Here is a 23416-nt window from a genome sequence, read left to right on the forward strand (position 1 = left end):
GGCTGGGGGGCTCAGGGCAGGCTGAGGGGGGCACAGGGCAGGCTGGGGGGGCTCAGGAAAGGCTGGGGGGCTCAGGGCAGGCTGGGGGAACTCAGGGAAAGCTGGGGGGGCTCAGGGCAGGCTGGGGGGCTCAGGGCAGGCTGGGGGGGCTAAGGGCAGGCTGGGGGGCTCAGGGCAGGCTGGGGGGGGCTCAGGGCAGGCTGGGGGGCTCAGGGCAGGCTCGGGGGCTCAGGGCAGGCTGGGGGGGCTCAGGGCAGGCTGGGGGGGGCTCAGGGCAGGCTGGGGGCGGCTCAGGGCAGGCTGGGGGCGGCTCAGGGCAGGCTGGGGGGCTCAGGGCAGGCTGGGGGAACTCAGGGCAGGCTGGGTGGCTCAGGGCAGGCTGGGGGGGGCCTCAGGGCAGACTGGGGGCGGCTCAGGGCAGGCTGGGGGGCTCAGGGCAGGCTGGGGGAACTCAGGGCAGGCTGGGGGGCTCAGGGCAGGCTGGGGGAACTCAGGGCAGGATGGGGGGGCTAAGGGCAGGCTGGGGGGGGCTGAGGGCAGGCTGGGGGGGCTCAGGGCAGGCTGGGGGGCTCAGGGCAGGCTGGGGGAACTCAGGGCAGACTGGGGGGCTCAGGGCAGGCTGGGGGAACTCAGGGCAGGATGGGGGGGCTAAGGGCAGGCTGGGGGGCTCAGGGCAGGCTGGGGGGGCTAAGGGCAGGCTGGGGGGGCTCAGGGCAGGCTGGGGGGCTCAGGGCAGGCTGGGGGGGCTCAGGGCAGGCTGGGGGGCTCAGGGCAGGCTGAGGGGGGCACAGGGCAGGCTGGGGGGGCTCAGGAAAGGCTGGGGGGCTCAGGGCAGGCTGGGGGAACTCAGGGAAAGCTGGGGGGGCTCAGGGCAGGCTGGGGGGCTCAGGGCAGGCTGGGGGGGCTCAGGACAGGCTGGCGGGGGGCTCAGGGTGTGGTGCGCGTGGCCAGGATGACGTCCACGATGGTCCCCGTGCGCGCGGCCCCCACGATCTCGAAGCCGTGGGCCTGCAGCAGGCGCCCGTACTCGCCCAGGCTGCGCTCCCGGCCCCACGACTGCACCAGCAGGTCCAGCGACTGCAGCAGCCCCGGCCGCGCCGCCCGCTTCTGCTCGTCCAGCACCGTCTCTGCCACCAGCAGGCAGCCGCCTGCGGCACAAGAGCAGCCGCTGGGGTCCTGGCCCAGCGCAGGGGCGGGGGTGGGAGTTGGGGGGCTGGGGGTGTGGAGGTCCTGGGGGGGTGTCCACGCTGATGGGGACCGGGGACCGAGGTTAGAAGCATAGGGGACAGGCTGCGGACAGTGCTGGCTGGGCCGGGGACCAGGAGACGGAGGGAGGGAGGGAGGGAGAGAGGGAGGGAGAGGGGCAGACAAAAACAGTGAGCAGGAAGACAGAGAGAAATGAGGGGTGAAGAGGCAGAAATCCCAGGAGCAGGGCGTGGGGGGTGCCTGGTCCTCCCTCCACGGGTTCCTGTACGGGCTCCCCGAGGGGCTCACCATGTGGGGAACAGGGATTCCCACTGTAGGGAGGAGCCTCCGTGAGCCTCATGGGGGGTGGGGGGGGGCAGGCGGGAAACCTGGGCCCCAGCTGCTGGGAGCAGGTGAGCACCCGCCCCGCACGGGGCACAGGAGGGTGAGCTGGGGGGGAGGCGAGCGCCAGCTCCGAGGAGTGCAGTGGGTGCGAGTGTGCGAGTGTGTGTGTGTGAGTGTGCGCGAGTGTGTATATGTGTGTGTGTGTGAGTGTGTGTGTGAGAGTGTGAGAGTGTGTGTGCGAGTGTGTGTGTGTGAGCGAGTGCGAGTGTGTGTGCAAGTGTGTGCGCGAGTGTGTATATGTGTGTGTGTGTGAGTGTGTGTGCAAGTGTGTGAGTGTGTGTGTGCGAGTGTGTGTGTGTGAGCGAGTGCGAGTGTGTGTGCAAGTGTGTGAGTGTGTGTGTGCGAGTGTGTGTGTGGGGGCGAGTGTGCGTGTGTGAGTGTGTGTGCAAGTGTGTGAGTGCGAGTGTGTGTGTGGGGGCGAGTGTGTGTGTGTGTGTGAGTGTATGTGTGTCTGTGTGCACGAGCGTGTGTATGTGTGTGTGGGGGGCGAGTGTGTGTGTGTGTGAGTGTGTGTATGTATGTGAGAGTATGTGGGCGAGTGTGTGTGTGTGTGTGTGTGTGTCTGAGTGTGCGAGTGTCTGTGTGCCTCCTGAGCACCGATGATGTAGGGACTTGGTGTGAAGGCTCCAAGAAGTACAGTGTGTGTGTAAGTGTGTGCGCACGTGTGTGTGTGTGTGTCTGCCTCCTGTGCACTGATGAGGGTGGGGACTCGGTATGACAACTCTGAGCAGCGAATGCACGTGTGTGAGTTTGTGTGTGTCTCTGTGTGAGTGTGTGCACATGTGCACGTCTGTCGGCTCCCCGTGCTCTGAGGATGTGGGGAGTCAGTGAGAGCTCTGAGCGGTGTGTGTGTGGTTCAGCGTCGACCTAGGAACCGGGAGGTCACAGGTTCGAGTCCCGGTCCAGGGCACAGGCCCGGGTTGTGGGCTCCATCCCCAGTGGGGGGCGTGCAGGAGGCGGCCGGTCCATGATTCTCTCTCATCACAGATGTTTCTCTCTCTCCCTCTCCCTTCCTCTCTGACATCAATAAAAATATATTTTAAAAAAGAGACAAGACAACGGTTTTAAGAAAAGCAAGTGTGGCACCCAGTCTCACCTGGTTTGCAGCTGCCCGAGATCCGGCTCAGCAACGCGTGGGCCTTGTCGTCCGGCCAGTCACGGAGGATTCTGGAAAGGATGTACAGGTCGGCCTCCGGGAGGCTGTCTTGGAAAAAGTCGCCTGGTTTCAAGACAAAATGCAGGGACCAGTCCGTCAGGGACCCAGGCACCACCCTGGGAACTGAGATGCAAAAGGGGGGCTGCGTGTAGTGGGGTTTGCTGCCCCCAAAAGCCGTGTCCACGTCCTAACCCTGGACCTGGGAACAGAACCAGGGCCATTGCAGACGGGATGGAGGGAAGGCTCGGAGACGAGGTCGTCCTGGGTCGGGGGGGCCTCCCTCCGGGGACAGCGTCCTCGTGAGACACAGAAGAGGAGACGCAGACACAGAGGAGCAGCCACGTAGAGACAGAGGGAGGCGGAGGCGGGAGGGAGGCGGCCACCAGCCCGGGGAGGCCTGGAGCCCCAGGAGCTGGGGGACGCAGGGGGCACCCTCCTTGGAGCCTCCAGAGGGATCGGCCCTGGGACCCCTGGACCTCAGACGCCTGGTCTCCAGGGCGGAGAGGACGAATGTGGATTTTAAGGTGCCCAGTTGCGTGGTTTTGTGTGGTTTGTTTTCCCGGCCGGACAAAACCAATACCCGGAAAACCTATTTGAAAAAGTTACACGGTTGCCACGGCATCAGCAAGTGTTACATTGTAGCCATGCGGTCAGGCCACAGTGTGAGCAAGTGTTACATTGTAGCCATGTGGTCGGCCACGGAATTAGCAAGTGTTACATTGTTACCACGCGGTCGGGACACGGAATTAGCATTACATTGTTACCATTTGGTCGGCCACGGAATTAGCAAGTCTTACATTGTTACCACGCGGTCGGGACACGGAATTAGCAAGTGTTACATTGTTACCAAGTGGTCGGGACACGGAATTAGCATTACATTGTTACCATTTGGTCGGCCACGGAATTAGCAAGTCTTACATTGTTACCACGCGGTCGGGACACGGAATTAGCAAGTGTTTACATTGTTACCATGTGGTCGGGCCATGGTGTTAGCAAGTGTTACATTGTTACCATGCGGTCAGGCCACAGTGTGAGCAAGTGTTACATTGTAGCCATGTGGTTGGCCACGGAATTAGCAAGTGTTACATTGTTACCACGTGGTCGGGACACGGAATTAGCATTACATTGTTACCATTTGGTCGGCCACGGAATTAGCAAGTCTTACATTGTTACCACGCGGTCGGGACACGGAATTAGCAAGTGTTACATTGTTACCACGTGGTCGGGACACGGAATTAGCATTACATTGTTACCATTTGGTCGGCCACGGAATTAGCAAGTCTTACATTGTTACCACGCGGTCGGGACACGGAATTAGCAAGTGTTACATTGTTACCATGCGGTCGGGCCACGGAATTAGCAAGTGTTACATTGTTACCATGTGGTCGGGCCACGGAATTAGCAAGTGTTACATTGTTACCATGTGGTCGGCCATGGAATTAGCAAGTGTTACATTGTTACCATGTGGTCGGCCACGGAATTAGCAAGTGTTACATTGTTACCATGCGGTCGGGCCACGGCATCAGCAAGTGTTACATTGTTACCATGCGGTCAGGCCACAGTGTGAGCAAGTGTTACATTGTAGCCATGTGGTCGGCCACGGAATTAGCAAGTGTTACATTGTTACCATGGGTCGGCCACGGAATTAGCAAGTGTTACATTGTTACCATGCGGTCGGGCCACGGAATTAGCAAGTGTTACATTGTTACCATGCGGTCGGGCCACGGAATTAGCAAGTGTTACATTGTTACCATGCGGTCGGGCCAGGAAGGCTGCCTGCACAGCACAGCATTGTTTTCCAGTCCACGGGAGGGTGTGGGCGTTCTGTGCGAACGCGAGGGCACTTTACATGAGGGACCGGAGCTCCGAGGATTGTGGCCCCTGAGGGGGTCGTGGGACCCATCGCTCATGGACACGGAGGGACCGTGTACAGACGGGGGTGCACACGCCACCTGCTCAGAGACACAGGCAGCATGCACATGCCCCTGCAGACACACGGACAGACACAGCTGCACACACTCAGACACACACACCTGCACACACACACACAGACACACTCGGTGCCCGCGGTCGGCCCAGGGCTGAGCCGACGTGAGGCGGCGGGACCTTACCTGGCACGAAGCTGACCCGCGGAGCCCGTGCGCGGTCGGGCTGGAACCCGGAGACGTCCTCGAGGACCTCCGGGAGGTCGAACACGGTCACCTTCAGGCCGGGGTACGCCCGGGCGAGCTCGTGGGCGAGGGTTCCCGTGCAGCCTGCGGGACGGACACGCAGAAACACACTCCATCACCGACCGACCGTCCTGGCACCGGCACCCGCGGTGAGGCTCCTCAGTCCGGCCTCGGCAGAACCAAGGCTCTAACCGCGGGTCGGGGCCGGCGCCGTGAGCGGCGGAAAAAGCAACGCAGGCTGGCGAGTGACCCGGGTGTGGGGTGGGGGTGCGGGCGGGCACGGCGCCCGGGGAATCCTCAGGGCAGAGCCGTGGGGGCCGTCACCTTCCCTTCTCCTTCCTGCCGGGGGACGCAGATGCAATGGCCAGTGCCACAGCAGCCCCTCTGGGCCACCGAACGGGGTGTGTGCAGGGGAGGGGAAAATGGAAGGGGGGGGGGGGGGCGGGCCATGGAGGTCTTGCCTCCCAGCCTGTGTTGTCAGTTTGGGTCAAATAAACTCATAAAAATGCTCAAAAAAAGAGAGAATGTAAGGTGGCCGCTCAGGAGTCGTCTTGGGACCCCGATCCCATGACACCCCCCTCCCCCCCGTCCAGCCAGCCGGGTGGCTCCTAGGAACCAGGGGGCCCGGGTTCAAGTCCCGGTCAAGGGCACATGCCCGGATTGCGGGCTCGATCCCCAGTGGGGGGCGTGCAGGAGGCGGCCGGTCCCTGGTTCTCTCTCATCGTGGACGTTTCTCTCTCTCCCCCCCCTTCCTCTCTGAGACCCACACGAACAGGTATAGAACAAACGGAAGGAAGGAAGCGGAGGCCGGGGCCTGGCCGGCTGTGGGCCCGGTTCCCGGGGCGGACCCACCTCCCAGGTCGCAGGCGGAGGTGAACCGAGACAGGTCGAAGGCCGTGGCCACCTGGCGGGCGGTCAGCTTGCTGAGGCTGTGCATGGCCCTCAGGAACTGCAGCTTCCGGTCCTGGCTCTGGTAGAAGCGGTCCTGAACGGAGCAGGGTCTCAGCCGGGGCCGTGCGGGCGGGAGGTGTGGGTGCGGGCGTGCAGGTGACGGGGGTTGGGGGGTGGGGGGGGGTGGGGGGGGGGGGAAGGGCGGGCGGGGGGCGGGCGCAGGGAAAACCCTTAGGCAGAGCTGTGGGGCTGTCACCTTCCCTCCTCCTTTCCGCTGTGGGGACGCAGGCACCCCCGCCTGGCCTGGCCCCGATGTCCCCGGAGCTGGGGGCTGGGGGCTCGCGGGGTGGGGCGCTGGGCTGGGAGGAGGGGCTCAGCATGGCTGTGGGGTCGTGGTCCCGGGGAGAGGGCAAGTCCATTCAAATCTGCCTGGTAACACCCCTGAGCGTCACCGCGGCCTGGGGCAGTGTGTGTGTGGCGGGGCAGGCTCTCCTCAGGGCCAATGGAGGGACAGCCCCCCACCTCGCCAGCACCTCTGGCGGGGGGCGCTCAGGGCAGCTTTGCGTTTTCATTCTCAGCCTCCCTCCCTCCCTGTCTGTCTCTCTCCCCCTCGGGGCTCACAGGGCGTGTTCTGAGCGCTCCCCCAGCCTCAGCCTCTGCCCGGGGTCCCTGTCTGTCCCTCTGTCTGTCCCCTTGTATCTGTCTGTGTCCCTTGGTGAATTTCTTTCTGTGTCTGTCTGTCCCTCTCTGTGTGTCTGTCTGGCCCTCTCTGTCTCTGTCCCTGTCTGTCTCGTCCTGCCCTGGCCCGAGCCTGTCTGTCCGCCCGCCCGTCTGTCTGTCCCTCTGCCCCACAGGCGGCTTGGCCGCGCGCTCCATCACCCTCCCTCAGAACCCGACGGACCCCCGTGCGCTCCGGCCTCGCAAACCCGGCTGGGAACGGCCGCGCCCCCCGGAGCCCCGTCCTGTCCGTGCGGCCGCACACCGCGGCCCTCGCCGGGACGCCCCCACAGCACACACAGCGTCCTACGGCACCCCCAGACGAGGCTCTCTGGACCGAGAGGCTGGGGGGCTGGGGGGCACGAGGGGCCTGGACACTGTGGGCTCCCCGACAAGGGAACTGCTCGCAGGAGCCACGGCGCCCGGTCTGCCGCGCCCCTTCCCGAGGGATCCTCCTTCCGGGACCGGGCACCCACCAACGCCTGGAGCCGGGCCCAGCCAGCACCCGAGCCCCAGGGCCCCCCAACACTAGCCCTCGGGGCGGCCAGTGCGGGGAGAGGAAGGCCCGCCGGGGTACCTGGAACAGGCTGTCCACCGTCCTCCCCTGGGCCCCGCGGTGCCGGCTGGTCCCCTCGCGGACGGCGGACTCCAGGTCCGTGAAGAAGTCCCAGGTGTGCTCGTCCTGGTAGACGATGAGGGGGTGCAGGGAGTACTTGCCGCCCGAGGGCAGGTACAGGCTGGCCAGCTCGGTGTTGCTGTACCCTGAAGGGACAGGGGACCTGGCTGCCTCTCGGGGCCTGGGAATGTCGCCCCCCCTCCCCCTTCCTACTTCCCAGGCACCATCCCGAGCCCCCTGCTCAGAGACCGCGCCCGAGAGTTCAGGTCAACCCAGCAAACACGTTCCCATCCACCCTCCCCCACGCACCCCTCCATCCATTTATTTATATCTCATCTGTCATCTACCGTCCGTCCATCCATTTATCTCATCTGTCATCTGTCCATCCGTCCATCCATCCATCCATCCATCCATCCATCTCATCTGTCATCTACTGTCCGTCCGTCCATCCATTTATCTCATCTGTCATCTGTCCATCCGTCCATCCACCCATCCATCCATCCATCCATCTCATCTGTCATCTACTGTCCGTCCGTCCATCCATTTATCTCATCTGTCATCTGTCCATCCGTCCATCCACCCATCCATCCATCCATCCATCCATCTCATCTGTCATCTACTGTCCGTCCGTCCATCCACCCATCCATCCATCCATTTATTTATATCTCATGTCATCTACCGTCCGTCTGTCCGTCCGTCCATCCACCCCTCCATCCATTTATTTATATCTCATCTGTCATGTCCATCCGTCCATCCACCCATCCATCCATCCATCTCATCTGTCATCTACTGTCTGTCCGTCCATCCACCCATCCATCCATCCATCTCATCTGTCATGTCTGTCCATCCATCCATCCCTCCATCCATCCCTCCATCCATTTATTTATATCTCATCTGTCATGTCCATCCGTCCATCCATCTCATCTGTCATCTACTGTCCGTCCGTCCATCCACCCATCCATCCATCCATCCATCTCATCTGTCATCTACTGTCCGTCCATCCATTTATCTCATCTGTCATCTGACCATCCGTCCATCCACCCATCCATCCATCTCATCTGTCATCTACCGTCCGTCCATCCATTTATCTCATCTGTCATCTGTCCATCCGTCCATCCGTCCATCCGTCCATCCATCCATCCATCCATCTCATCTGTCATCTACTGTCCGTCCGTCCGTCCGTCCATCCATCCCTCCATCCATTTATTTATATCTCATCTGTCATGTCCATCCGTCCATCCACCCATCCATCCATCCATCTCATCTGTCATCTACTGTCTGTCCGTCCATCCACCCATCCACCCATTTATCTCATCTGTCATCTGTCCATCCATCCATCCCTCCATCCATCCCTCCATCCATTTATTTATATCTCATCTGTCATCTATCATCTGTCCGTCCATCCATCCATCCATTTATCTCATCTGTCATCTACTGTCCGTCCGTCCATCCATTCATCCATTTATCTCATCTGTCATCTACTATTTATCCATCCATCCATCCATTTATCTCATCTGTCATCTACTGTCGGTCCATCCATCCATCCATCCATCCATTTCTCATCTGTCATCTACTATCCATCAATCCATCCATCAATTTATCTTATCTGTCATCTACTATATATCTATCTATCTACCCACCCACTATTTCTACTTACCTACCTATCCATCTCTCCATCCATTTATTCATCTCATCTGTCATCTATCGTCCACCTGTCCATCCACCCATCCATCCATTTATCTCATCTGTCATCTACCAACCATCCATCCATCCATTCATTTATCTTATCTGTCATCTACTATGTATCCATCCATCCATCCATCTTATCTATCATCTACTATCCATCAATCCATCCATCCATCTCATTTGTCACTACTATTAATCCATCTATCTACCCACTATTTCTATCTACCTATCTACCCATCCATCAACCCATTTATCTACGCTTTCAACTATCCACCCATCCATTTATCTCATCTGTCATCTACCAACCATCCATCCATCCATTTTTCTCATCTGTCATTTATTATGTATCTATCCATCTACCCACCATTTATACCTACCAATGTATCCATCCATCCATCCATCCATCTACACCTTTAATTATCAACCCACCCATCCACCTACCTATCTATCCATCCATCCATTTATCTTATCTGTCATCTACTATGTATCTATTCATCTACCCACTATTTTTACTTACCTACCTAGCCATCTCTCCATCCATCCATCGACACCTTTAATTATCCATCCATCCATCTATCCATCCATCCACCTTCTATCCATCCGTCCATCCATTTTTTCATGTCAGCTACCATCCGCCCACTCATCCACCCTTTTATCTCACCTGTCATCTACTATCTATCTATCCATCGGTCCATCTATCCATCCATCTACACCTCCCACTATCCATCCATCCATCCATCCATCCGTCTATCCATCCAGTCACCCACCCACCCACCCATTTGTCCATTTTTCCATCCATTATCCCTATCCTCTGTCATCTATCTATGTATCATCTATCTGTTCACTTATCATCTATATATCATCTCTGTTATCAATATCGATCTCTCCCCTATCTATCAACTATCTGTCATCTCTCCACCCCTCCATGTCATCTGGCTGTCTGTCTAAATAAATAAGCATCCATGTTGTGCACACACATATATCCTATTGGTTGTTTCTCTGGAGAACCCCGACCGCTACAGCCCCTGTGAGACCAGAACCCATAAGAGTCATTCTTCTCACACACGTGTGCATGGACACACACACACACACACACACACACACGTCCTTCCTTCCATCCATCCCTGTCTCTCACCCTCCAGGAAGCGGCCATGCTCCCAGGGCACAGGGACAGCCAGTCGGGTCTCCCCTTCACTCAGTGACTGGCTCCCGCCTCCCAAGGTTCTCGGCAAAACACCCATCCCCTCACCTCTGTCCGTCTTCTCCAGCAACCCCAGGGCCGCGCACACGTCCAGCAGCCGCCCGGTCCCGCCTTCGGAGGCCTCGATTCTCTGGGCAATCTCCGCGGCACCCAGGGGCGCTTCGTCTTGCAACAGATCAAACACCTTCATCTTGCAGGCGGTGAACAGGGCCTGTTCGTGGAAAACAGGGACCGTCAGGCTCGATGTGTGACTTATCGGGTATGTTTCCCTCCCACAGGCCCGAAGGCGGAGGGCAAGGCTGTCACGGTGAGGGAAGTCATCAATCCACCAGCATTTCCACCTACCAACCTACCCACCCACCCATCCATCTACACCTTCACTTATCCATCCATCCATCCATCCACCTATCTATCCGTCCATCCATGTACCCATCTAGCCAATCATCCACCTATTTATCCATCCGTCCATCCATCTACCTATCTATCCATCTACCTATCCATCCATCCATCCATCCATCTACCTATCTATTCGTCATACATGTACCCATCCATCCACCCATCCACCCATCCATCATCCATCCATCCATCTACACCTTTAATTATCCATCCATCCATCCATCCACCTATCTATCCGTCCATCCATGTACCCATCTAGCCAATCATCCACCTATTTATCCATCCATCCATCCATCTACACCTTTAATTATCCATCCATCCATCCATCCATCCATCCATCCATCCACCTATCTATCTGTCCATCCATGTACCCATCTAGCCAATCATCCACCTATTTATCCATCCATCCATCCATCTACACCTTTAATTATCCATTCATCATCCATCCATCCATGCACACCTTTAATTATCCTCCATGCATCGATCCTCCATCCATCCATCCATTTATACCTTTAATTATCCATCCATCCATCCACCCACTATTTCTACCTACCTACCCATCCATCTCCCTATCTGTCTATACCTTCAACTATCCATCCATCCATCCAATCATAAAAGAGAGGATTTAGGCTACAGCTGGTACAAGGTTTGCTCAAGATTAGAGCAAATGAGTGAGCCCGGCTGGTGTGGTCTCCAGGATCGACAGGAGGGAGCAGGGCCCGGGGACACCCGGTCTCCAGGATCGACAGGAGGGAGCAGGGCCCTGGGACACCCGGTCTCCAGGACGGACAGGAGGAGCAGGGCCCTGGGACACCCGGTCTCCAGGATCGACAGGAGGGAGCAGGGCCCTGGGGACACCCGGTCTCCAGGATCGACAGGAGGGAGCAGGGCCCGGGGACACCCGGTCTCCCGGATGGACAGGAGGGAGCAGGGCCCTGGGACACCCGGTCTCCAGGATCGACAGGAGGGAGCAGGGCCCTGGGGACACCCGGTCTCCAGGATCGGAAGGAGGGAGCAGGGCCCTGGGACACCCCGTCTCCAGGATCGACAGGAGGGAGCAGGGCCCTGGGACACCCGGTCTCCAGGATCGACAGGAGGAATCTCTGTTGTGAAGCCCCGTGTGTGGTCCTCCGTCTCGGCCGCCCCAGCGTGGCCGTGGAGGTACCTTGGATGCTTTGAAGCCGTCCAGGAGTTCCAGGAGGGGCGTCGGGGGCAGGCTGTCCACCATCCTGCTAGGAACCGAGTTCTTCCGGCCCAGAGCCCGCGGCCGGTCGGCCTGCCCCTGGGCCCCGCCCTGGCCGCGGCCCTCCGCGTCGCTGAGGTTCTCGAAGGTGTCGACGGCGGGGATGGAGTCGTGCTCGGCCGGCGGCAGGTCCTCGTTGGGCCGCGTGAGGTACAGCTCCGCCAGCTTCTTGCAGAAGTGGTTCAGGGGGAAGCCCACGACGTTGAGGAAGTCTCCGTGGACGTACTCCACCAGCATCCCGCCCAGCGCCTGGATCCCGTAACCGCCGGCCTTGTCCCTGAGTGGGGGGCGGGAGGGATGATAAGACACAGGGCAGGGGCCTGGCCGGTGTGGCTCAGTGGTGGAGCTTCGACCTAGGAACCAGAGGTCAGGGTTCGAGTCCCAGTCAAGGGCACATGCCCGGGTTGCCGGCTCGATCCCCAGTAGGGGGCGTGCAGGAGGCAGCCAGTCCATGATTCTCTCTCATCATGGATGTTTCTCTCTCTCTCTTCCTCTTCCTCTCTCTGAATCAATAAAAATATATTTTTAAGCCCAGGTGGGTTTAGGTCAGTGGATAGAGCATCGGCCTGCGGATCGAAGGGTCCCGGGTTCGATTCAGGTCCAGGGCACAGGCCCGGGTTGCAGGCTCCATCCCCAGTGGGGGGTGTGCAGGAGGCGGCCGGTACATGATTCTCTCTCCTCATGGATGTTTCTCTCTCTCCCTTCCTCTCTCAAATCAATAAAAAATACTAAAAAAAAAAAAAAAATTTGTAAAACATAAATCCAAAAAGAATAAAAGGCAGGTTGGTGTGGACTCTCTCCCTGAGCCTGGGCCCTGGGGAGTGAATGCAGCCCCGGCCCGGCCCTGGCGGGGACACTCACATGGGCTCCCCGCTGTGGATGTAATCCCACAGCAGCTCCTCCGACAGCTGCGAGAACTTCACCAGCGTCTCCTCGTGGAATTCCGAGATCTCCATGTCCAGCCGGCTGTCTGCGGGGACAAGAGGTCCGCGGTCGGACACGCGTCGCCCCCGCGTCCCCCAGTTTGTGTCGCCGCCTGGGGGGGAGGGGGGGGCGTCGCCCCAGTGATGCGTGCAGCTCAGATGTAGGTCATGAATGCAGAGGAAAAGGTTCAACGTAGAGGGAAAGATTAAAAGAAAATTAGAGGAAACAGCCCGGCCGGCGTGGCTCCGTGGCTGAGCCTCGACCAATGAACCAGGAGGTCCTGGGTTCGATTCCCGGTCAAGGGCACAGGCCCGGGTTGCGGGCTCCACCCCCAGTGTGTGTGTGGGGGGTGTGTGTGCAGGAGGCGGCTGGTCCACGATTCTCTCTCATTGTGGATGTTTCTGTCTCCCTCTCCCTTCCTCTCTGAAATCAATAAAAAAATTTTTTTTTTTTTTCAAAAAACAAAGAGCCCTAGTTGGTGTGGCTCAGTGGATAGAGCGTCAGCCTGGGTCCCAGGTTCAATTCCGGCCGAGGGCACCTGCCTGGGTTGCAGGCTCCATCCCCCCTGGGGGGCGTGCAGGAGGCCGCCAATCAGTGATTCTCTCTCATTGTGGATGTTTCTGTCTCCCTCTCCCTTCCTCTCTGAAATCAATAAAAGAAATATATTTAAAAATAAAAATAAAAAAAAACAAAATAAAAAAACGAAGGGAATTAGGGGAAACACACAAACAAAATGAGCCGAAAGGCGACAGAGCTGCAGCCGGCAGGCACAGCGGACGAGACGGCCCGTGTTTTGCGGTGACAATTCGTGGAGGGGCATTTCCGGGGCCGACAGCCCCCGGCTGTGGGGTTAGAAGAGCCCCGGCCGCAGTGGCTGCGGGTCGGGGTCCCCCTCCGTAGGAGAGCCCCCCAGAGCCACGACCCAGGCGCATATGATGTCCCCCCAGAATTCTCCGTCTACCCGGAGCCTGTGAGTGGACCCGTTTGGGAACGGGGCCTTTGCAGACGGGACGGGGTGAAGGGTCGGAGACGAGGCCGTCCTGGGTCGGGGGGGGGGGGGGGCCTCCCTCCAGGGACAGGGTCCTTGTCGGCCACAGAAGAGGAGACGCAGACACAGGGGAGCAGCCACGTGGAGACGGAGGGAGGCAGAGGCGGGAGGGAGGGAGGCGGCCACCAGCCGGGGAGGCCTGGAGCCCCAGGAGCTGGGAGAGGCAGGAAGTCTGAGATCCAGGGGTCCCAGGGCCGTGGTGGGAGTCGTGCCCGAGCTGCCCCCCCGCCCCGGGCCCTGGTTCCCGAGGGTCCCCAGGCCCGCCGCCGTGAGCCTGGGGAGGGGTGGAGCCGGCGTTACCTCGGCAGGAGCACTGGATGATGGTGACGCCTGTGAACACACTGTGTTCCTTCCCGTTCAACCTGCAAGACACGACCGTGTGGCTCAGTGGGTGGAGCGCCGGGCCTCGGACTGCAGGGTCCCGGGTTCGATTCCCGTCTGGAGCGTGTACCCGGGTTGCGGGCTTGATCCCCGGTCTCAGGCCGGGCGCGTGCAGGAGGCAACCAATCCATGTCTCTCTCTCTCGCATCAATGTTTCTCTCTCTCTGTCTCTCCCCCTCTCCATTCTCTCTATGAAAAAAAAAAAAAAAATCAAGCCGGTGTGGCTCAGTGGATAGAGCGTTGTCCTGTGGACTGAAGGGTCCTGGGTTCGATTCCCGGTCAAGGGCACAGGCCTGGGTTGTGGGCTCCATCCCCAGTGGGGGGCCTGCAGGAGGCAGCCGGTCCCTGATTCTCTCATCATGGATGTTTCTCTCTCTCCCTCCCTCTCCCTTCCTCTCTGAAATCAATAAACATATATTTTAAAAAAGTAAAAATAAAGTAAAATAAAAAAAGTAATAAAAATAATAAAGGATACTAAAAAAAAGGGAGAGACAGATGGGTTCAGGGGGACACAGGTGTGGGGTCACCGGTCCCAGTTAGCTGGGAGCACATGGACCCCAACATCAGAACGGGGGATGGGGGCGGGCAAGAGGGACCCAGATGGGAGGCAGCCCTGAGCAGGCAATTTCTTTTCTTTCTTTCCTCCTTTATTTTTTTTAAAATATATTTTATTTTTTTCAGCGAGGAAGGGAGAGGGATAGAGAGTTAGAAACATCGATGAGAGAGAAACATCGATAAGCTGCCTCCTGCACGCCCCCCACTGGGGATGTGCCCGCAACCCAGGCACATGCCCTTGGCGGGAATTGAACCTGGAACCCTTGAGTCTGCAGGCCGATGCTCTATCCACTGAGCCACACCAGCCAGGGCTTTTCTTTCTTTTTTTTTTTTAAAAATACATATTTTATTAATTTTTTACAGAGAGGAAGGGAGAGGGATAGAGAGTTAGAAACATCGGGTCAGGGGGAGGCGGCCCTGGGGAGGGAGGAGGGAGGAGGGACCGGAGATGAAGGTCATGGACACGTGGACCCCGGCTCCAGCCCCATTTGGGGGAACGAACACGGCTAAGCTCCAGGGTGCAGGGTCGGGCCTCCAAGGGACCCCACAAGGGCCCCGGCCCCTCCCCGCGTCCCTGGCTCCATGGGATGCGGGCTGGTCCCCGGGAGGCGGTCGCCATGGCGCCCACCTGGAGAGCATGCTGTAGGCATCCTGCTTGTCCACCGGCTTCTCCAAGATCAGCCCCTGCAGCGTCTGCAAGACAAACCGGAGGGCGACGGGCGTGTCCAGCCCCGAGCCGGCCTGTGCAGGCGGCCCTGTCCCCTGGCTGCACGTTCCTTTTAGAATTCGAGGTGGCCCAGTGGCTTGAGCATCGATCGAGGACCCAGGAGGTCACGGTTCGATTCCCGGTCGGGGCAGCCCATGGATGTGCCTCTCTTCTGCCTTTTCTCCCGCTCTCTCTGAAAACCAACGGGGCCCCGGCCGGTGTGGCTCAGTGGCTAGAGCGTCGTCCTGCGGACCCAAGGTTCCCGGGTTCGATTCCGGCCAAGGGGCACGGACCTCGGTGGCAGGCTCCTCCCCGGCCCGGGCCCTGGTCAGACCCTGTGCAGGAGGCAACCCATCGGTGTGTTTCTCTCACATCGATGTTTCTCTCTGTCTCTCCCTCTCTCTAAAAACCAATGGGGAAAAAAATAAAATAAAATAAAATAAAATAATAAGATAAATAAATAAAATAGGATAAAATAAAATAAAATAAAGTAAATAAATAAAATAAATAAAATAAAATTAAAAATAAAATAAATAAAATAAAATAATAAATAAAATAAAATAAAATAATAAGTAAAATAAAATAAATTAAATTAAATAAATAAAATAAAATAAAATCAATGGGAAAATAGGCCCAGGTGAGGATTAATAAAAAATAAATAAAATTCAAGGTGAGCCCAGCCGATGTGGCTCAGTGGTTGAGCCCAAACCTAGGAACCAGGAGGTCAGGGTTCGATTCCCGGTCAGGGCACAGGCCCGGGTTGTGGACTCCATCCCCAGTAGGGGGGTGCAGGAGGCGGCCGATCCGGGATTCTCTCCCTCTCCCTTCCTCTCTGAAGTCAATAAAAATATATATGTAAAAAGAAAAAAACGAGGGAAATTGGGGCACAGGCTCCCGCTGAGGGAGAAGCCACGTGCAGACGACGCCAGAGATCGGATGATGTGACGCGGCCGGGAGCCGGGAGCCAGCCGGGGGCCGGGGGCCGGGTGCCGGGAGCCGGGAGGACGGGCTGGGACACATGCTGCTGAGGGCGGGCAGCCCGCGCCCGACTGGGTGACCCGGACGGGCAACCCCCCGGAGGGCGGCCAGGAGCGGGACTCACCACGATGGTGTCGGCTCCAATGACGATGTCGGGGGCCCGGAGGTCTTTCTGCAAGAAACACAAACCCGGCTTTATTTTCATTGCTTCTTAACCCTCACCCGAGGATCTGCCCATGGATTTTTGGAGACGGAGCGGGAGAGAGAGGGAGAGACAGAGAGAAACACATCGATGGGGTGCCTCCTGCACGCGCCCCGACCAGGGCCCGGGGAGGGGAGGAGCCTTCCACCGAGGTCTGTGGCCTTGATCAGGAATCGAACCCGGGACCCTTTGGTCTGCAGGCCGAGGCTCTATCCACTGAGCCACACTACCTAGGCCCAAACTCAGCTTTAAAAACAACGCATGTCACCCGGCCGGGGTGGCTCAGTGGACAGTGCATCGGCCTGCGGACCGAAGGGTCCCGGGTTCGATTCCTGGTCAAGGGCACATGCCCGGGTTACAGGCTCCATCCCCAGTAGGGGCGTGCAGGAGGCGGCCGGTCTGTGATTCCCTCTCATCATGGATATTTCTCTCTCTCTCTGCTTTCCTCTCTGAAATCAATAAAATTATCTTTTTTAAAAATAGGCATTTGGCCCTAACCGGTGTGGCTCAGTGGATAGAGCGTCGGCCTGCAGACTGAAGGGTCCTGGGTTCGATTCCGGTCAAGGGCATGTACCTGGTTGCGGGCACATCCCCAGTGGGGGGTGTGCAGGAGGCAGCTGATCGATGTTTCTCTCTCATCGATGTTTCTAACTCTCTATCCCTCTCCCTTCCTCTCTGTGAAAAATCAATAAAATATATTTTTTAAAAAATAAATAAATAAAAATAGGCATTCGTTTATACGAGTCCCTGTAGCACTAGCTACAATGCATTTATCTATTAATTGCAATAGGATAGTATTATATACGCAGTGATAAGCTACATGAACTCCATGTTGTGAAGGACATGATTATATTCACTACAACAGGATGTTGCGTAGTGACACAGAGAAACAGGTGTTACACCGATCTCTATAACGATACTGTCGTGTTCATGGCCCTGGCTTCCTGCACAGTAACAAGCTGATTCATCATCTAGGTTATATAAACGATACTATTAATTACAATAGTAGGTTATAATAGATGAGCTACGTTCTTTTTTTTTAAATGTATTTTTATTGATTTCAGAGAGGAAGGGGGAGAGGGAGAGAGAGAAATATCCATGGTGAGAGAGAATCATGGATCGCCTGCCTCCTGCACGCCCCCTACTGGGGATCGAGCCCACAACCCGGGCCTGTGTCCTGACCGGGAATCAAACCCGGACCCTTCAGTCCGAAGGCCGGCGCTCTATCCACTGAGCCACCCCGGCCAGGGCTATATTAATTTTTACAGTAAATGATACCATGAGTTACGATAGCACATTATATAGCAACAAAGTCATAGACAACCTATCTTAGTGCCTTATCACATGTGACGTGGTTAGTTACGATGGCATGTGATGCACAACAAGGTAACAGACAAAGTGTGTTAAGTCTTTATCCTAAGGGACACCGTAAATCACGACAGTATGTTGTTCACTGACAAAGCGGCGGACAAGCCGTCGCCATCCTGTACTGTAAACGTCGCCTTACTTACAATCGCGTATCACCTGGGAACACCCTAACAGACAGGCTACACCATCTCCTTGTCGGACGGGAAACTGTTCCGTTAATGGCAGCGGCTTAGTGCAAAGTCACAGAGCAGCTCCAGTGCGTGAGGGTCACGCTGTCTGACAAGAGGCTAACAGGAAAGTGTCCCCTCGACCGCGAGTTCGACCCGGGGGCGGGCCGGCCGCCAACCACCCGCGGCCCCTTGGGGCGGCCGGCTGGACCCCCAACCTGTGCAGGAATTCGTGCACCGGCCTCTGGTAGAAGAATGATTGTTTACTGCGGGGCGACACTGAGCAATGAATAAACTGCATTAACTGCGTACTATGAAGGGCAACTATTCTCATTTTACCTCTTAAAAGTATGTTTTTAATGATTGTAGAGAGAGCGGAAAGGGGGAGGGGGAGAGATCAGTGATTGAGCCCTAGCCAGTGTGGCTCAGTGGATAGAGCGCCAGCCTGCAAACTGAAGGGTCCCGGGTTCGATTCCCCATCAAAGGGCACGTACCTCGGTTGCAGGCTCCTCCCTGGCCCTGGTCGGGGCGCGTGCAGGAGGCAACCGATCAATGTCTCTCTCTCTCTCACATCGACGTTTCTCTGTCTCTCCCTCTCTCTTCCACTCGCCCTAAAAATCAATGGAAAAATATCCTCAGGTGAGGATGGACAAAAAAATAAATAAGTGAAATCTTATGAAAAATAAAAATAAATTTAAAATATAGCCCTAACCAGTTTGGCTCAGTGGATAAAGCGCTGGCCTGCGGACTCAAGGGTCCCGGGTTCGATTCCGGTCAAGGGCATGTACCTGGGTTGCGGGCACATCCCCAGTGGGGGGCGTGCAGGAGGCGGCTGATCGATGTTTCTCTCTCATCGATGTTTCTAACTCTATCCCTCTCCCTTTCTCTCTGTGAAAAATCAATAAAATATATTTAAAAATGAAATATATACATTTTTAATAGAAATAAAATAAAATGCTCCTAACCAAAATATTTCAGTAATAATGACAAATACAACAAAGCCTGAATCCTCCTCCCCCTCCCTCCCGGTCCGGCCAGAGACCCTCCCCATCCCCCCCCCCCCCCCCCCCCCCCCCCCCCCCCGCCCCCCGCGGCCGACGGGAGCCCCTCGCCTGGTGCATCCGCCGGGCCACGTCCAGCGCCTTCTGCTTGGCGGTCTCGATGGCGTAGGCGTACGGCGTGGGGAACGAGGCTTTGTTCAGCTTCTCCTTAAACCGGGAGGGCACCACCTCGAACCTGAGACCCTGCAACCGCAGAAGAGGGGGGCCGGGGTTCGAGGAAGCCAGGACGTGGACAGAGCGGGGGGGGGGGTCCCCCAGACGCGCGGCCTTTTCCCGATGGCTGAACTTTCACCCACTGCCCGCCCCGGCCGCCGCTGCCCCGGACGGTCAGGCCCACGGACGTCACGCGTGGCACTGACGCAGCTGCCGGGCAGCCGGCGCCCCGGGTCAAAGGGCTCCCCGGGGACCCCAAGGCCGGGGCCTCCCCCCACAGGGGCCGAGCGGCTGGAAATAGTCTTCCCGCCAGAAATGCAGCAGAATGAGATAAAATAAAACTGGAAAAAAATAAAGTAAATAAAATAAGAAAGTAAAATAATAACATTAAACAAAATAAATAAAATAACATAATCAATTAAATTAAATTAAACGAAAAGGCTGTATGAGCCCTGGCCGGTGTGGCTCAGTGGATAGAGCGTCGGCCTGCGGACGGAAGGGTCCCGGGTTCGATTCCCGGTCAGGGCACAGGCCCGGGGTGCGGGCTCGATCCCCAGTCGGGGGCGTGCAGGAGGCGGCCAGTCCCTGATTCTCTCTCATCATTGAGGTTTCTCTCTGTCTCCCTCTCCCTTCCTCTCTGAAATCTATAAAATGAATAAAAAAATAAAATAAAAAATTAAAAGTAATAACGCCAAATAAAAATAGTAAAATAATAAAATGAGAAGTCAATGGGGGGAAGAGGGGGAACATATGTAACACGTTCAACAATAAAGAATTATATTTAAAAAATAGCCTAAATGAATAAAATTAAATTAAAAAAATAGCTGTGTGAAGGGAAACTACGTCTTCTATTTTTTTTAAAAAAAATATATATTTATTGATGTCAGAGATGAAGGGAGAGAGAGAGAAACATCCACGATGGGAGAGAATCCTGGATCGGCCGCCCCCTGCACGCCCCCCACTGGGGATCCAGCCTGCAACCCGGGCCTGTGCCCTGACCGGAAATCGAACCCAGGACCCTTCCGTCCGCAGGCCTATGTTCTACCCACTGAGCCACACCGGCCAGGGCTCCCCGTGTGTCTTTGTCCATGTTGCCCCCGAGGGGGCGGTCCCTGCAGGAGGGGGGCCCCAGCGATGGACACGGAGGGGCAGGGAGCGTGGGCCTTGACCCCCGAGGGTAAGTAAACTCGCCGTCCCGGGCAGAGCGCCCGCCTGGCCACCGGCAGGAAGGGGACTGGCACACGGACCCGGCTTGGCCTGCCGCCCGCCTCGCCCCCGGCCAGTGGGCACTCGGCCGCCACAGCCCCGGCCGGTGGGCACTCGGCCGCCACAGCCCCGGCCGGTGGGCACTCGGCCCCCACGCCCCCGGCCGGTGGGCAGTCGGCCCCCACGCCCCCGGCCGGTGGGCACTCGGCCCCCACGCCCCCACGCCGCCGGCCGGTGGGCACGCGGCCCCCACGCCCCCGGCCGGTGGGCACTCGGCCCCCACGCCCCCGGCCGGTGGGCACTCGGCCCCCACGCCCCCGGCCGGTGGGCACTCGGCCCCCACGCCCCCGGCCGGTGGGCACTCGGCCCCCACGCCCCCGGCCGGTGGGCACTCGGCCCCCACGCCCCCGGCCGGTGGGCACTCGGCTGCCACGCCCCCGGCCGGTGGGCACTCGGCCACCGGACCTCCAGGCTGGCCATGGACACCCCTGCGTCCCCCGCCTGCAGACCGGGACCCCCGAGGCCGGATGGCCTGCACGACCCCGGTCACTGCAGCCCTGGGCCCGAGGACTCACCTGGAGACACTGACCTCGCACCCTGTCCCGGGAGCCTCCAGCCGCCCCCCCGGGCCCCGTCGCCCGGCCGGAGACTTTGGCCCTCCATCCCGGCCACCGGCTCCGGGGTCACTGACCCTCCTGGGCACGGGGTCCCCCGGTCCACAGGCTCCCTGGTCACTAGGCCACAGGACGCCCTCCTGGCACCAGGCCCAGGGTCAGGAGGTGGCCCAGTCACCAGGCGCCCCGGCCACCAGATCTGCTGGTCACTGGCCCCCCCCCCCCCATCACCAGGCCCCTGGTCACCAGGCCTCTGGTCACTGGGCTGCCTGGTCACTGGGTCCCCTGTCACTGGGTCCCCTGGTCACTGGGTCCCCTGTCACTGGGTCCCCTGGCCACTAGATCTCCTGCTCCCTGGGCCCCCTGGTCACTGGGTCCCCTGTCACTGGGTCCCCTGATCCCTGGGTCCCCTGTCACTGGGTCCCCTGATCCCTGGGTCCCCTGGTCCCTGGGCCCCCTGGTCCCTGGGTCCCCTGTCACTGGGTCCACTGGTCACTGGGTCCCCTGTCACTGGGTCCACTGGTCACTGGGTCCCCTGGTCACTGGGTCCCCTGTCACTGGGTCCCCTGATCCCTGGGTCCCCTGGTCCCTGGATCTCCTGCTCCCTGGGTCCCCTGGTCCCTGGGTCCCCTGGTCACTGGGCCCCCTGGTCACTGGGTCCCCTGTCACTGGGTCCCCTGGTCCCTGGATCTCCTGCTCCCTGGGTCCCCTGGTCCCTGGGTCCCCTGGTCACTGGGCCCCCTGGTCCCTGGATCCCCTGGTCACTGGGCCCCCTGGTCCCTGGGTCCCCTGGTCCCTGGGCCCCCTGGTCCCTGGATCCCCTGGTCACTGGGCCCCCTGGTCCCTGGGTCCCCTGGTCACTGGGGCCCCTGGTCCCTGGGTCCCCTGGTCACTGGGCCCCCTGGTCCCTGGGTCCCCTGGTCACTGGGCCCCCTGGTCCCTGGATCCCCTGGTCACTGGGCCCCCTGGTCCCTGGGTCCCCTGGTCCCTGGGCCCCCTGATCCCTGGATCCCCTGGTCACTGGGCCCCCTGGTCCCTGGATCCCCTGGTCACTGGGCCCCCTGGTCACTGGGTCCCCTGGTCACTGGGCCCCCTGCTCCCTGGGCCCCCTGCTCCCTGGGCCCCCTGGTCCCTGGGCCCCCTGGTCTCTGGGCCCCCTGCTCACTGGGCCCCCTGGTCCCTGGATCCCCTGGTCACTGGGCCCCCTGCTCACTGGGTCCCCTGATCCCTGGGTCCTCTGGTCACTAGATGTCCTGCTCCCTGGGTCCCCTGGTCACTGGGTCCCGTGGTCACTGGGTCCCCTGATCCCTGGGTCCTCTGGTCACTAGATGTCCTGCTCCCTGGGTCCCCTGGTCACTGGGTCCCGTGGTCACTGGGTCCCCTGATCCCTGGGTCCTCTGGTCACTAGATGTCCTGCTCCCTGGGCCCCCCTCCCATCACCAGGCCCCAGGTGCACTGGGCTCCATGGTCACCGAGTCCCCTGGTCCCTGGTTCCTTGGTCACCGGGTTGCCCGCGCACTAGGCTCCGGTCCCCAGGCCTCACCTACAGACCCGGCCCCGTCCCCGGCCCCCAGGCCCCGGCCCCAGCCCCCCGGCCGCCCGGGCCCCACCCCTCCCGCGCTCGGCTCACCGCGGTGCTGAGGATCTCCTGGCGGCGCGGGGAGGCGCTGGCCAGCACCACGCGCTTGTTCCGCAGCCTCCGGATCACCGGGTAGAGGACCATGGCGCCCCGCCCCGAGCCGCGCAGCCCCGGACACCACCTTCCAACGCCGGACGCCGCCCCGAACGCCGGCTCTGGGCCTGCGCCGCGGGGCTTTTAAGGTGGCCCCGCCCACCAGAGGCACGTACACCAAGCCCCGCCCCTACGTAAAGCCCCGCTCTGGACGCGGCCCCGCCCACCGGAGGCACGTACGCCTGGCCCCGCCCCTAACGAATCTCTACTTGCAGGTCTGCAAAGCACAGCGTCTGGGCAGGCCCCGCCCACCGGAGGCACGTAGGACAGGCCCTGCCCCTACGCAAACCCCTCTCTGAACGTGGCCACGCCCACACCACCGAGGCCCCGCCCCTGACGAATCTCCACTTGCAGGTTTGCTGGGCACAGATTCAAGGCAAGCCACGCCTACCGGAGGCACGTACGACAGGCCCTGCCCCTACGCAAACCCGGCTCTGAACGTGGCCACGCCCACACCACCGAGGCCCCGCCCCTGACGAATCTCCCCTTGCAGGTCTGGGGGCACAGCGTCTGGGCAGGTCCCGCCCACCAGAGGTACGTACGCAAGGCCCCGCCCACCTCCGCCGTGACCACGCCCCCTGTTCTGAACCAAATACTTTCCTGTACCCGCCCCTAAAGAAGCTCCTCCCCCATCTCTGACCCCGCCCCCGCGGG

At 59.2% G+C, this 23416-nt stretch overlaps 1 protein-coding gene across 2 annotated transcripts; it reads right to left on the reverse strand.

Moving 5' to 3' along the window:
- Positions 1 to 846: 846 nt before the first annotated feature.
- ASMTL (acetylserotonin O-methyltransferase like) lies at positions 847 to 22832 on the reverse strand. 2 transcript variants are annotated; one of them, XM_036311122.1, is made up of 13 exons: positions 22661 to 22832; positions 19109 to 19240; positions 16384 to 16431; positions 15204 to 15268; positions 13940 to 14001; positions 12529 to 12637; positions 11590 to 11944; positions 10077 to 10239; positions 7103 to 7287; positions 5770 to 5902; positions 4858 to 5001; positions 2687 to 2809; positions 847 to 1148 (listed from the first exon to the last, which is right to left on the reverse strand). In XM_036311122.1, the coding sequence occupies exons 1-13, from the start codon at positions 22751 to 22753 to the stop codon at positions 928 to 930; spliced, it is 1833 nt and encodes a 610-aa protein (XP_036167015.1). In that variant the 5' UTR covers positions 22754 to 22832; the 3' UTR covers positions 847 to 927. The 2 variants fall into 2 exon arrangements, 1 of the variants encoding a protein (XP_036167015.1); XR_004967973.1 differs by having other exon boundaries at positions 1012 to 1148; positions 7103 to 7207.
- Positions 22833 to 23416: the final 584 nt, after the last annotated feature.

The sequence above is a fragment of the Myotis myotis genome, unplaced genomic scaffold, assembly GCF_014108235.1.
Source record: "Myotis myotis isolate mMyoMyo1 unplaced genomic scaffold, mMyoMyo1.p scaffold_m19_p_50, whole genome shotgun sequence".
NCBI lineage: Eukaryota > Metazoa > Chordata > Mammalia > Chiroptera > Vespertilionidae > Myotis > Myotis myotis.

Bases quoted from the DNA above. Each gene is read 5' to 3' on its own strand.
- ASMTL (XM_036311122.1), bottom strand. From the start codon at position 22,753: ATGGTCCTCTACCCGGTGATCCGGAGGCTGCGGAACAAGCGCGTGGTG. The intron at 5,002-5,769 runs GTGGGTCCGCCC...TCCGTCCCGCAG, and splicing joins CTCCGCCTGCGACCTGGGAG to GCTGCACGGGAACCCTCGCC. The intron at 2,810-4,857 runs GTAAGGTCCCGC...TCTTGAAACCAG, and splicing joins GCGGGTCAGCTTCGTGCCAG to GCGACTTTTTCCAAGACAGC.